General features: G+C 60.9%; 1 protein-coding gene and 1 non-coding gene across 3 annotated transcripts in view; one reads left to right on the top strand and one right to left on the bottom strand.

Moving 5' to 3' along the window:
• Positions 1-1,203: 1,203 nt before the first annotated feature.
• LOC122100694 lies at positions 1,204-1,311 on the bottom strand. Its single transcript, XR_006146231.1, has one exon. It is a non-coding gene; the product is annotated as a U6 spliceosomal RNA (small nuclear RNA).
• A 3,561-nt stretch (positions 1,312-4,872) lies between these two features.
• Uvssa (UV stimulated scaffold protein A) overlaps positions 4,873-13,249 on the top strand; it is a 28,589-nt gene continuing 20,212 nt past the window's right edge. For both annotated transcript variants that reach the window (XM_042671010.1, XM_042671011.1), the window contains exons 1-6: positions 4,873-5,063; positions 6,839-7,169; positions 7,605-7,725; positions 8,382-8,774; positions 9,187-9,299; positions 9,557-9,679. In XM_042671010.1, the coding sequence (XP_042526944.1) occupies positions 4,966-5,063; positions 6,839-7,169; positions 7,605-7,725; positions 8,382-8,774; positions 9,187-9,299; positions 9,557-9,679 (1,179 nt within the window). In that variant the 5' untranslated portion in view covers positions 4,873-4,965. The remainder of the gene's footprint in view (positions 5,064-6,838; positions 7,170-7,604; positions 7,726-8,381; positions 8,775-9,186; positions 9,300-9,556; positions 9,680-13,249) is intronic.

Genomic DNA, 13,249 nt, shown 5'->3' with positions numbered 1-13,249 from the left:
CTCTGGCTCAAGTGGTAGAGTGCTAGCCTTGAGCACAGAGAGGCTCAGAGACAGTGCCCAGGCCCTGAGTTCAAGCCCCAGAATTGGCAAGTAGAGTCATAAGGTTCATGTACATTTACCTTCACAACTGCCAAAGTCCTGTTCCTGCGTCCTGCAGGCATTCTGAAATAGGCAGGTAGCTTAAGGGCTCCCGGTGGCCAGGAAACAAGACCAGGGACACGGGCTTTACTGGGATGGGCTCACAAGCCCACTCAGCAGGATGTGCCTCAAAATGATCTCCCCTAGCGTAGAATCAAACGACTGGTTCCAGCCGGCACCAGTGGCTCACGCCTGTCATCCTAGCTAGTCAGGAGGCTGAGATCTGAGGATCAGGTTAAAGCCAGCCTGGGCAGGAGAAACTGTGAGACTCCTATCTCCAATAAAACACTAGAAAACCAGAAGTGGTACTGTGGCTCAAGTGGTAGAGCGCCGGCCTTGAGCTGAAGAGCTAAGGGAAAGCGCCCAGGCCCAGAGTTCAAGCCCTGTGACCAAAAAACAATGAAAAAAAAAATGCTGATTCCCATACAGTTCTTTAAGCCATACAGGCTGGCACAAGGCCCTGGTATCCAGGAGTTCCAGTGTGGGCAGACCCCTCCCAGCAGCTTTGCTCATGCCTGCCAAGGTCTTGGAGTGTGTCTCATTAAGCTTCTCTAGCAAGGAAAAATAATGGAGATTAAGCTGTGTAAATTTCTAGTACAGTGTTTCCCTGTTATGCCTTTCCTGTAATTCTTTTTGTTTTTCTTTTCTTTCTGATGCTTAATGCTGAGCTCTCCTATGTTCTGATTGGTTATTCATATACCTCTTCAAGTCGACGCTCTCCGTGTATGTGTGTGTGTGTGTGTGTGTGTGTGCCTGTGTGTGTGTGCTGGAGCTTGAACTCAAGGCTTTGCATTCTTTTTTTATTATTATTGTGAAAATACCGTATAGAGGGGGAACAATTACATGGGCAAGATGAGTACATTTTTTACCAAGCATTGTAGCCTCCTCCTTTGTTTCCCCTTCCCATCCTTCCCATCCTCCCCCCAGCCCCCACCCAATCCTCCTCCACCCCCCACCAAAGTTGTAAAGTTCGTTTTCAACATAACAACTTGTATGTCTCATTGTTGCAATGGGTCCACTGTATCCCTATTTAAACAATGTTTTTTCCCTTCCCCTCCACAAATTAAAAATACGGAACGCTTGACGGATTTGCCTGTCATCCTTGCGTAGGGCAGGGGCCATGATAATCTCTGTATCCTTCCAATTTAGTATATGTGCTGCTGAAGCGAGCATGGGTTTGCACTCTTGCTCAGCTTTCTTACATCTGGCCCTTACTTAAGGCATGCTTCCTGTATGGAAGTTTGCTAGTTAACTGGAAATGAAGGTCCCACCCTCCACCAGTTGATTCTTTTTTTTTTTTTTTTTTTTTTTGTCAGTCGTGGGGCTTGAACTCTGGGCCTGGGCGCTGTCCCTCAGCTCTTCAGCTCAAGGCAAGCGCTCTACCACTTGAGCTACAGCGCCACTTCTGGTTTTCTGGTGGTTTATTGGAGAGAGGAGTCTCACGGTCTTTCCTTCCCGGGCTGGCTTTGAACTGCGATCCTCAGATCTCAGCCTCCTGAGTAGCTAGGATTACAGGCGTGAGCCACCAGCGCCCAGCTCACCAGTTGATTCTTTAAAAAAAAATACGTTATAATTTTCTTCCGGAATTTATCTGGGCATCAGGAGACGAAGCTTCCTGTGAGGAGCCTGGGGCAGAGGACTAAACAGATGAAGTCAGAAGCCAGAGTGACTGAAGGCTCAGTCCTGGGATGGGGAGGGGTGGACAAGCAGGTTGGGAAATCGTGGCAGTCTGGTCATCGAACTGGGGAGGGGGGCAGCTGGAGGAGTCTGGTCACGGATGGAGATGGGGCGGCTGTGGAGGAGTCTGGTCATGGAGATGGGGCGGCTGTGGAGGAGTCTGGTCACGGATGGAGATGGGGCGGCTGTGGAGGAGTCTGGTCATGGATGGAGATGGGGCGGCTGTGGAGGAGTCTGGTCACGGATGGAGATGGGGCGGCTGTAGGAGTCTGGTCATGGATGGAGATGGGGCGGCTGTGGAGGAGTCTGGTCATGGAGATGGGGCGGCTGTGGAGGAGTCTGGTCATGGAGATGGGGGGGCTGGAGGAGTCTGGTCATGGATGGAGATGGGGCGGCTGTAGGAGTCTGGTCATGGATGGAGATGGGGCGGCTGTGGAGGAGTCTGGTCATGGATGGAGATGGGGCGGCTGTGGAGGAGTCTGGTCATGGAGATGGGGGGGCTGTGGAGGAGTCTGGTCATGGATGGAGATGGGGCGGCTGTGGAGGAGTCTGGTCATGGAGATGGGGCGGCTGTAGAGGAGTCTGGTCATGGATGGAGATGGGGGGGCTGTGGAGGAGTCTGGTCACGGATGGAGATGGGGCGGCTGTGGAGGAGTCTGGTCATGGAGATGGGGCGGCTGTGGAGGAGTCTGGTCATGGATGGAGATGGGGCGGCTGTGGAGGAGTCTGGTCATGGATGGAGATGGGGCGGCTGTAGGAGTCTGGTCATGGATGGAGATGGGGCGGCTGTGGAGGAGTCTGGTCATGGAGATGGGGCGGCTGTGGAGGAGTCTGGTCATGGATGGAGATGGGGGGGCTGTGGAGGAGTCTGGTCATGGAGATGGGGCGGCTGTGGAGGAGTCTGGTCATGGATGGAGATGGGGCGGCTGTGGAGGAGTCTGGTCATGGAGATGGGGCGGCTGGAGGAGTCTGGTCATGGAGATGGGGCGGCTGTGGAGGAGTCTGGTCACGGATGGAGATGGGGCGGCTGTGGAGGAGTCTGGTCATGGAGATGGGGCGGCTGTAGGAGTCTGGTCATGGATGGAGATGGGGCGGCTGTGGAGGAGTCTGGTCATGGATGGAGATGGGGCTGTGGAGGAGTCTGGTCATGGAGATGGGGCGGCTGTGGAGGAGTCTGGTCATGGAGATGGGGCGGCTGTGGAGGAGTCTGGTCATGGAGATGGGGCGGCTGTGGAGTCTGGTCATGGATGGAGATGGGGGGGCTGGAGGAGTCTGGTCATGGAGATGGGGCGGCTGGAGGAGCCTGAGCACGAGAACCTTCCAGGCCGCCTGCGGCTCCGGGCGGGAAGCCAGGCCAGGCAGGCTGGTGCTGAGTCCGCCATGGGGCCCCAGGGGGATCTGGGGGTCATGTGACCTGACTTTTAGCAGTGACCCTGCTGGGACCTGGCGGTGGCAGCACACGGGCCGGACGCGGGAGGACGCGGGTCACACGGGGCCGGACGCGGGGCGGCGCGGGAGGACGCGGGCTCACGTGGGGCCGGACGCGGGGCGGGAGGACGCGGGCTCACGCGGGGCCGGACGCGGGGCGGGGCGGGGAGGACGCGGGGCGGGAGGACGCGGGCTCACGCGGGGGCCGGACGCGGGGCGGGGCGGGAGGACGCGGGGCGGCGCGGGAGGACGCGGGGCGGGAGGACGCGGGCTCACGCGGGGCGGGGCGGGAGGACGCGGGTCACATGGGGCGGGAGGACCCGGGGCGGCGCGGGAGGACGCGGGTCACACGGGGCGGGAGGACGCGGGGCCGGACGCGGGGCGGGCTCACGCGGGGCCGGGCGGGGGGCGGGAGGACGCGGGGCCGGACGCGGGGCGGGAGGACGCGGGCTCACGCGGGGCCGGACGCGGGGCGGGCTCACGCGGGGCCGGACGCGGGGCGGGAGGACGCGGGGCCGGACGCGGGGCGGGCTCACGCGGGGCCGGACGCGGGGCGGGAGGACGCGGGGCCGGACGCGGGGCGGGAGGACGCGGGGCCGGACGCGGGGCGGGAGGACGCGGGGCGGCGCGGGAGGACGCGGGGCGGGAGGACGCGGGGCGGCGCGGGAGGACGCGGGGCGGGAGGACGCGGGGCGGCGCGGGAGGACGCGGGGCGGGAGGACGCGGGGCCGGACGCGGGGCGGGAGGACGCGGGCTCACGCGGGGCCGGACGCGGGGCGAGCTCACGCGGGGCCGGGCGGGGGGCGGGAGGACGCGGGGCCGGACGCGGGGCGGGCTCACGCGGGGCCGGACGCGGGGCGGGAGGACGCGGGGCGGGAGGACGCGGGGCGGGAGGACGCGGGGCGGGAGGACGCGGGGCGGGAGGACGCGGGCTCACGCGGGGCCGGACGCGGGGCGGGAGGACGCGGGGCGGCCCGAGGACGCGGCCCAACCGCGCGCAGGGCCGCGGGCGCCCTCGGGACCCCGCGGGGACGGGGCTCGACGAGAAGATTCTAAAGCCGTGCAGGCAGACAGCACGGCGTGGCCCGAGGAGCGGCGGCCGCGGCGGCCCGGGGTCGGCGCCAGCCGGACCGGCGGGAGCGCACCCGCTCGCCCGGCGCTGGCGGGAGGGGCGGCCGCGCGCACCGGGCCCCCTCGCCGGTGGCAGGGTCCCGGGCGGGCAAGGCACCGACGCCGCCGCGGAGCCGGCGCCCCGCCCCTGACTCGGCCCCTTTAAGGACTTGCTGCGCCCTCCCGCTTCCCTTTTCTCGCGCTCCGTCCGCTTAGGGCCGTCTTACCCCGCCGGGAGCGCGCTTGCGTCACCGCGCCGACGTCGGCCGCGCCCTCGCCGTAGAGCCATTGGCTGCCCCGCTCCGGCACGTGGTGTGAGGGCGGGTCCTTCTGCGGAAAGGGCGGGGCGACGGCGGCCGCTCCTCGCGGAGAGAACGCGCGTCGCCGCGCTGACGTGCGCTCTGGCGCCGCGGGGGCTGGGCGGGCCGATGCCCACGGGGATGCGTAGCGGGGCCACGTGACCGGTGACGCCCGCCCGGCGGGGCGGGGCGCGCGGCTGAGGCGGCGGTGGGCTTCCGGGTGGCCGGGGCGGGGCGGGGCGGGTCGTCCCGCGGTCCCGAGGCCCGGCCCTCCGGAGGGAAAGGCGGCGCCGCGCGACCCGTGTTGGCAGACATGCGTCAGAAACTTGCCCAGTTGGTGGAAGAGCTCACGACCTCCGGGGAGCCCAGGCTGAACCCCGGGAAGATGAAGGACCTGAAGAGGATGTGCAGGTGCGTCGGGCCGGCGCCGCCGGGCGTGTGCGCACGCGCGGCCCGGGAGAGGCCCCCGCCCGCCCGCCCGCCCTCACGTCCGGTCTGTGCTGCCGGCCGAGGCTGGGAACGCAGGGCCCGGGCTCACGTCCGGTCTGTGCTGCCGGCCGAGGCTGGGAACGCAGGGCCCGGGCTCAGGCGGAGCCTCGGGCTGGGGCTGGCGCGCCGCCGCTTGAGCCACGGCGCCACTTGCGGCTTTTTCCGTGTGTGTGCGCGCGTGTGCGCGCGTGCGCGCACGCGTGTGTGTGGTGCTGAGGAGTCGAACCCAGGGCTCCAGGCGTGAGAGGCAAGCGCTCCACCGCTGAGCCGCCTTCCCAGCCCCACTTTTTTGGGGCGCAGTCACGGGGTTTGAACTCAGCCTGGGCCTGCCCTTGAGCTTCTCCGCTCAAAGCTAGCGCTCCACCGCCTTGAACCACAGCGTCCCTTCTGGTTTCCTGGTGCTTAACTGGAGATGAGTCTCAGTTTCCTGCCTGGGAAGCTTTGAACCTCAGTCCTCCCATCTCAGCTTCTTGAATAACTAGGATTACAGCCGTGAGCCGCCAGCACCCCACAAAGAGGATGCTTGCTTGCTTCTTTCTTTCGCCTCCCCTTCTCCCTCTCTCTCTCTCTCCCTCTCTCTTTTTGTCAGTCGTGGGTCTTGAACTCTGGCACTGTCCCTGAACTCTTTAGCTCAAGGCGAGTGCTCTACCTCTTGAACCACAGCGCCACTACTGCTTTTCTGCCCAGGCTGGCTTTGAACCATGATCCTCAGATCCCAACCTCCTAAGTAGCTAGGATTACAGGTGTGAGCCACCAGCGCCTGGTGAGGATTTTTTTTTTTTTTTTTTTGTCTTTTCTTTTTTGGTACTTGGAATTGAACCCAGACATTGCACTGGCTAGGCAAGTGCTTTGCCACTGAGCTGCACCTCAGCACTTAAACTTTTTTCTTCTTCACTACTGTTGAAAGTTGAGAAGAGTGGAGGCTGAGGTTTGAGTGCTTTGCTTTTTGTTGATGTTAGGTACGAGGCATTGAACCCAGGACCTCAAGCATGCTAGCCTAGTGCCTTTTTCTGCCAGTGAGCCAGGCCTGTCCTCTAGAATGTGTACAAGCCCACTGGACTCAGAACGATCCATGGCAGCTCCTGCTGCACAGCTGAGGCTCCCAGATTTGGATAGGAAACAGAATTGTACTCAGAGCTCAGAACATGAGGCTTGGTCGCTGTTTATCTTAACCAATCAGGAGGACTTACATGGTCATTAAATGTTTATATTTTGATTTTTTAAAAAATGTTGCATGCTCTGTGGAGCACTGTGTTTTACGGGGGGTCATAGCTGGGAAGAGGGGCCACCAGAGTGCTCCCTGGTCTTTGTGGCCTCAGGCACTGTTCCCAAGCCACTGTGTGGACAGAGCAGCAGGCCCCTGTGTGAAGCTGGTAAACCATTGAGTCTGCAGAGACCGGGGATCTGTCTTATTCTTTTGGTGCTTGGGATGGGAAGCAGGGTCTTATGCATGGTAGAGTACCACCAAGCTATATCCCAGGCGCTTTCAACCATTCAGAAAAGGTAGAAAACATTCCTGGCTTGTGGGTCTTATGCAAATGCAGACCGAGATGAGGGGCTGTACTTGGTCTTCTGACAGAAGTGTGCCCACCTGCTCTGGAATTGGGCGAAGGTGGTGGTCACCATCGGCTTGTGCAGAGCAGACGTTCCCCTCAGGCGCCGGGACACGGGGTCATGGTGGGTCACTGTGCCCCCAGGTCTTCGGAGGAGCAGCTCAGCCATGCCTACCACCAGCTGATGACCCAGCTGAGCCAGGACCATGCCGAGATCCGCCTCTCCGCCTTCCAGGTGGTGAATGAGCTCTTCACCAGGTCTCACCAGTTCCGGACGCTGCTGGTTTCTGACTTCCAGGAGTTCCTGGAGCTCACCCTGGGCACAGATCCTGGGCAGCCTCTACCACCCCCCAAGGAGGCCGCCCAGCAGCTGAGACAGGCTGCCCTGAGGGCTGTGGAAGGGTGGAACGAGACGTTTGGGAAGGCCTATAAGAAGTTAGCCTTAGGCTATCACTTTTTAAGACACACCAAAAAGGTAGGTGAGCTTTGCCCAGGACCTGCCTTCTGTTCTCTGGGGTATAGTAGCCTGGTTGGGTAGGGGCTTGTAAGCAGGGTCACCGTCCCAGGGGAGTCCTGGCCTCACGGGAAGGTTACTTCCTCTCCTGGATGCCTAGCGCAGAGGCAGAGCTGGCCTCAGGCCCAAGGCCTGGTCTCCCTCTGGGGTGTACACCTTATGGTGTTCAGGCCACTGGCTCTGGCTGGCAGCCCTTGTCTGCCTGGAGGAGCGCCTGTCTTCCTGCTTCAGTTGCACTTGGCCTGCCAGCCTTGCTTCGGTCTAGCATGGCAGTATGCCAGCTGTCAGCAGCAGGGCAGCTGCTCCCTTGTCTGCGGACTGAGCCGTGCTGAGGCCAGTGTGTGCGCTGCTCTGAGCATGACACAGGTTGTCTCATCCCTGCTTCCAACGTCCTAGGTGGATTTTCAAGATGTCGATGCTAGGACTCTGGCAGAGCGAAAGAGAGAGGAGGAGAAGCAGAAGCATTTGGACAGAATCTACAGAGCAAGAGCTGAGCAGGCTGAGGCAGAGATGAAAGGCAGGTTTTGGGACTGCAGGGACTCATATTTGCTTGTGCTTCCCCCCCCCCCCCCCCAGCTGCCTTCCTCCTGGCCTGCCCACCCTTCCTGCCCCAGGGACAGTGCTGCCCAGCCCAGTGGTTCCGGTTTGGGCTGCGGTACCACAGCTCCCGTGCCCTTGTTGGTTAGGTCCTGAGACTTTTCTGTGAGTCTCCCTGGACAGAGTCAAGGGTCTGCAGTTGGTCACTGGACTAAAAGCCTCCTACTCTGTTAACCAAAATACTCCCCATGTTCTTTGAGACAGCCAGCCTGTCACGAGAGGCCTGAGTGTGGGTGAGGGGTGCATTGCCACCCGCAGCTCTGTCCTCAGCAAGTCTGGGCTCTTCCTGTGTACACACCGGTTCCAGGAGTGGCCCTTTGACTCCAGGAAGCCCGGACTTGAGGGAATAAACGGATGTGTGTGTGGAGGGGGGGAGCTGGACCAGCCCCAGGAAGGGATTGAGCATTGGGGGCATTTTATTGTCCTAGCAGGAGGCACAGAAGCACCACGTGGCTTCTGTTGTGGTGTGTGTGCCCGCATTGGTTTTCCTGGGTGTGGGCATCAGGTGGGCATTGCTGGTCAGGCACTGTCTGGCTGAAGATGGCAGTGAACAAGGGCCTTTTAATCTTTCGACAGAAACGTCTGAAGAGATCAGGTGCTGCCTGACTGAAGTGGAGAACTGCTTTAGGCTGTTGGTGCCCCTGGACTTTGGCCCCTGCCCAGCCGCTGTATCCCTTAGCCAGGACTCTGAAAGGACTGAGGAGGGTGCGGCTCGTTCCCCGAGCCCAGGCCAGGCAGCCCGAGGCCAGGCTGGCAGCCCCAGCTCTCAGGACGATGAGCAGCCATGCTGCAGCAGAGCCTTGCTCACCTCTGCACACCCAGGAGCCACTCGCAGCGGGGAGGGGCCGCCCCAGACAGAGGCAGGGAGCCCCTCAGAAGACGAGGAGGAGGACACGGACTCGGAGGAGTTCCTGAGGAGCCATGGGTTGGGTTCACACAAGTACACGCTGGCTGTGGAGCTCTCTTCTGGTAAGTGGCTGCCCGGGTATCTCTGAAGCCTTCCTGCCTAGCTGTAGACTGGCTGGGCTGCTGTCCACTCCCTGTGACCCTAGTCCAGCCTCCCTGGCTGAGTGATGGCCTTCAGCCATGCCCGGCAGGAGCTGCACTGTTCCTCTGGCTCTACCAGGGGCACAGCGCAGGTCGTGCAGGAGCTGGGGTGCTTGTCTGAGGCAAGGTGGGGTACTGGGGGCTAGTGAGACTGCTTGGCCACCACAGCCCTGGGGCAAGGGGGCGGGGCAGAGGAGGGGCCTGGCTCAGACGCCCCCTGCTGGGGAGGGCTGGCCACAGCTGAGCCGCAGTGGTGGAGGTGCTGGACCTGGAGCCACAGGAGGGCCCCCGAGAGCTCACGTTCCCTCGGCTGTGATTGGCCTCTGTGTTCCAGATGACCTGAAGGTGCGGGAGAGCGAGGACAACCTGGCTGTCCTCCACGCCGCCCGGGACGCCCTCAAGCTCATCAGGAACAAATTTCTGCCAGCTGTGTGCTCCTGGATCCAGGTGCGTTCACGCCTGGTGTCCAGGTGTCACCGTGTTAAACACAGAGCCAGGCAGAGTGCTGGTGGAGGAGGAGGGAAGACAGAGCAGGGCTGGCTGTGGTGTCACCTCTGTGAGGCAGCCCCAGCCCCCGAGACACTCCGCCCCTGCCTGCAGACCCCCGTGTGATCACAAACAGGGCGGGGACAAGTTCCTCGTGGCCTGGTCAGGCTCCCCAGCGCCTGCCACCGGCCTCTGTGACCTGCCCTCTTGCTTTTCAGCGGTTTACCCGTGCAGGGATCCACAGCCAACACTTAAAATGTGCCATTGACCTGAAAATGGAACTGGAGCTTGCTTTGAGGAAGTGTGAGGAGCTGAACATCGAGCTGGGACAGAAGGACGTGGTGAGGATGTGGGCATGACAGGCAGGCGGGGCGGCGGTGCCCTCTCTGAGGGCAGAGAGAACACGAGTGGAAGGTTGGCATGGGGTAGTGGCAAGCCCTGGAGGTCTGTGCTCAGCTCTTTGAGCTTCAGAATACTCTTAGTCCTTCCTTTCTAGGCCCAACTTTAAGCAGTGGGGACCCAGACCAGCCTCTCCCAGCATCGGGCCTGCCATTGTAGCAGCAGAGCAGAGCCTGCCCCCACCCAGCCTTCTGTGAGCTGCACGTGTGTGCTACAGTGGTAGAACTACTTTGCATTATAGTTAAGGGTACAAGAGATTCGGGCACCTCCAGGGAGCCCGGAGAACTAGGCTTTTTTCTCTCTGCCCCCAACTCCAGCCTTGTGCAGAGAGCTTAGATGCTTATAGGGAGTTGGCAGCAGAGGGGCTGTCTTCTCTGGGAGGCACAGCTAAGTGGAGAGCGTGGGTGGCTGGAGGGGTGATGTGGATGCTGCGCCCACTTGAGGGCAGCGCTGGAGGCCCAGCTGCTCCATGTGCACTTTGGTCAGGAAGGGTCTGTGGATTTGTGAGCGAGGAACCGGGCCTCCAGAGCTCCCAGGGCGGGAGGTCCCAGAGGTGCCGCATGGAGGTCAGGGGGGCAGAGGTCGTGGGCACTGCCCACATGGGCTGGCTAGAGGGCAGGGGGTGCAGGGATGAGCTTGGCTGGGAGCAGGGCCCCAGTGCCTGATGGGTCAGGAGGAACGCGTGTCCTGTGTGGGAGTCCTCAGGGCCTGTGCCAGAGAACTTGTTCTTAGTGTGGTCAGAGCTCGTGATTGAGAGACAGAAGCATCACAGCCAGGGCTCTGCCATCCCAGACCCCGCTCCATCCCACCAGGTGGTTTCAGAATGGAGGTGCTCCATTCCAGTCCCTAAGCCCAGAGCCTGAGCCAAGTGCTCAGCTCTCAAAGCTCACCTCAGTGGAGCGTGGGGCCAGCCCTGGTCTGGGGCAAGACCAGGCTGGGAAGGGAGCTTTGGGATGGGAACAAAGCTGCCTTTGCTGAGGAAAAGGTCAAGTTTGAAGCCAGCCAGAAACCCCAACCTAGAACCCAAAGTGGGAAATACTGGGTGCACCTGTCAGCCGGTGGGCAGGAAGCCCGGGAAGGGCTAGAGCTGGCCTGGAGGGAGGGAAGAAGGCCTGACTGCAGCCAGCAGAGGGCAGCCTTGCCTTCCCCCAACCCCGTCAGCCCTCAACCCGGCCCTGGCCACCCGGGTCCCCGCTCTGCAGCAGGGGCTGCTGAGCCATCTCTGGGTGCTGCTAGTAGTGGATGAGAGTTTTGTTTCATTGTGTCACATTTTGTGAGTTTTGACCCAACTCTTTGCAGGGGTGTAGTTTCCCAGTGGTAGGGGGAGATGGCCACTCCTGTCTGTCAGCACACCGGAGATCAGCATGAGCTCAATTGTCTGATTCTGTGTGCCCAGGCTTACAAGGTTGTCAGGGCAACAAGCCTGTCCCTCACTGGGACTCCTGTGGGGTCCTGCTGTCACGGCGTCTGGGGGGCCTTCCCGTTGCGTCCAGGCCACCTCTGCTCTCCTGCTGGGTGCTGATGCTGCTTATCAGGAATGGCCACCCTGAGCTGGACACGGTAGCCAGTGCTCACAGCACACACTGAGGACCTGGCCTCGTGTGCGAGCATGTGCGCGGGGCTCTGTGGTCCCGGGTGCCCACCTGGACACAGGAGCTTGGGACTCCGTGGCCCCCGCTCACCCTGCTCCCGTGGCCACAGCCTTGGCTTCCTGCTATTCGGACGCTCAGAGTTGCTGCGTGAGTGGGGTGCACCCACCGTGGTGGGTGCTGGCGGGGCCTGAGGCCTTGGTGCTCTGTCCACATCCCCAAGGGTCCATCGTGGCCACTGAGGCTCCATGGTGCCATTGCCCTCTCCAGGCTCCCATGGGACAGGGTCACAGCTGTCTCAGACCTGCTCCGCCCCGTCTGGACCTGGTTTGTGGGTGGTGGGCTCTACAGCCATGGCCTGGCCACACCCTCCTGGGCTCTGTGTGAGAGCTGCTCTGGGCTGCTCAGGACGCTGGCCCATTCCTACCACAGCATCTAGAGACTCGCCAGAGCTGCTCCCCAGCAGTGTCCTGGAGCCGCCGTGACTGGCCCTGTGCCCGAGGGCCATTGTGGCCGATAGCGTCTCAGCTGCACTTGGAAAGGCAGGCCTCGCTCTGCCCATTGTCAGCTGAGTGGACGCTTCCAGACCGTTTGCACAAATGGATTCAGCAGAACGCTCTGCTCAGAAGTCCCTGGAGGTTTTGCTCCCCACAGCTGAGCGCCAGCACTTGATGCAGATGAAGTGATTGGCGGCTCCCCAGCTGTGAGTGGCAGCGCCGGCTCCCTCCGGCAGCTCCGCTTCCCAGAATAGCTGCACTGGGCGGCGGCTGCCTATCTGCCCATCTCCCTCCTGCGGCTGAGCAGAGCCCGGTGCAGCACCAGCCTGCGCAGGGCAGGTGGGGCCAGCTAATGAAGGCTGGTGGTAATTAGAGCTGTTTTAATTAGAAATTATGAATGAGGCGTTCTTCACCCATTTCTAGATAAAATTTACGGAGGGCTTAAATCACTTCCCTGAGTGTGTTGCCACTTAGTACGGGATTGGCATCGTTAACTCTGCGTGTAGAGCAGGCTGTGTGGGAACACTAATTCAATAATGCGTGATTTAACTATTTCAGAATTTCTAACAAATGTGTCAGAGCCCAAAACAAATACGATGCTACCAGTTAAACACAAATGGCAACAGCTCAGATGCTGGCCGGTTCCAACCGGCTGTGGAGGGAAGAGTTGCTCCTCTTCACGGGCCCTGTCTGGGAGAGGCAGCTTCGAGGCTTCCCAGGCCGACTCCTGTCTGGCTCGTGGTCTCCCTTCTGACATAGAGGCTCTGTCTCCAAAAAATACTTCAGCCAGTTTAAATATGTTTGCTTGTTTTATAGAGTGTTTTCACGTCGGCTCTCAGAAGCAGGCAGGAATAAATCTTCCCCAGATCGATGTGGAGGGTCATTTGGTAGAGTTGGTTTCCACGTTGCTCTCCTGCTGAAGAGCTGTAATAATCCATAGCTGCCTCATTCATTAAACTGATAAAAATCCTTGGAAACTTTTAAATTGCTTGCCTTTTAATTATGTAGCTCAGATCTCCAGTTAGTGTGTATTGTGTAATTAAGAAAATAGGAATTCCACTGATTGGTGGATTGGAAGGGTGGCCCCTGGCGTGGGTCCGTCTGGCCATCAGCAGCTGCGCTCTCCTTCCCGGACTGTTGCGCTGTAAGGACTGCGTGGCGTTGTGAGGGCGGCACGGCACGGCCTGTCCTCCCTGCGCGCGCGGGACAGTGGGCTCACCCCTGGGAGCTGCCATCTGCGGTGCTGTGTGCGGGTTTGTGGTGGGTCCCAGGCAGCCTTTCAGGCTCTCCCAGGCCTCTCCTGCTGCGTGTTGGGGAAGCTTTCTGCTCTGTGCTAGGTCTTCGAGTGTGTGCTTCTGTAGGTGAAAAGGACAGGGAGAAAGGCCTGGGGAATGAAATGTTGAACCGTCAAGCCCACACGAGCAAG

The sequence above is a fragment of the Dipodomys spectabilis genome, unplaced genomic scaffold (genome assembly GCF_019054845.1).
Source record: "Dipodomys spectabilis isolate Male_0828 unplaced genomic scaffold, ASM1905484v1 ptg000594l, whole genome shotgun sequence".
Lineage (NCBI taxonomy): Eukaryota > Metazoa > Chordata > Mammalia > Rodentia > Heteromyidae > Dipodomys > Dipodomys spectabilis.
The sequence above is the reverse complement of the archived record's forward strand: the minus strand, read 5'-3'. Positions and strand labels throughout refer to the sequence as shown.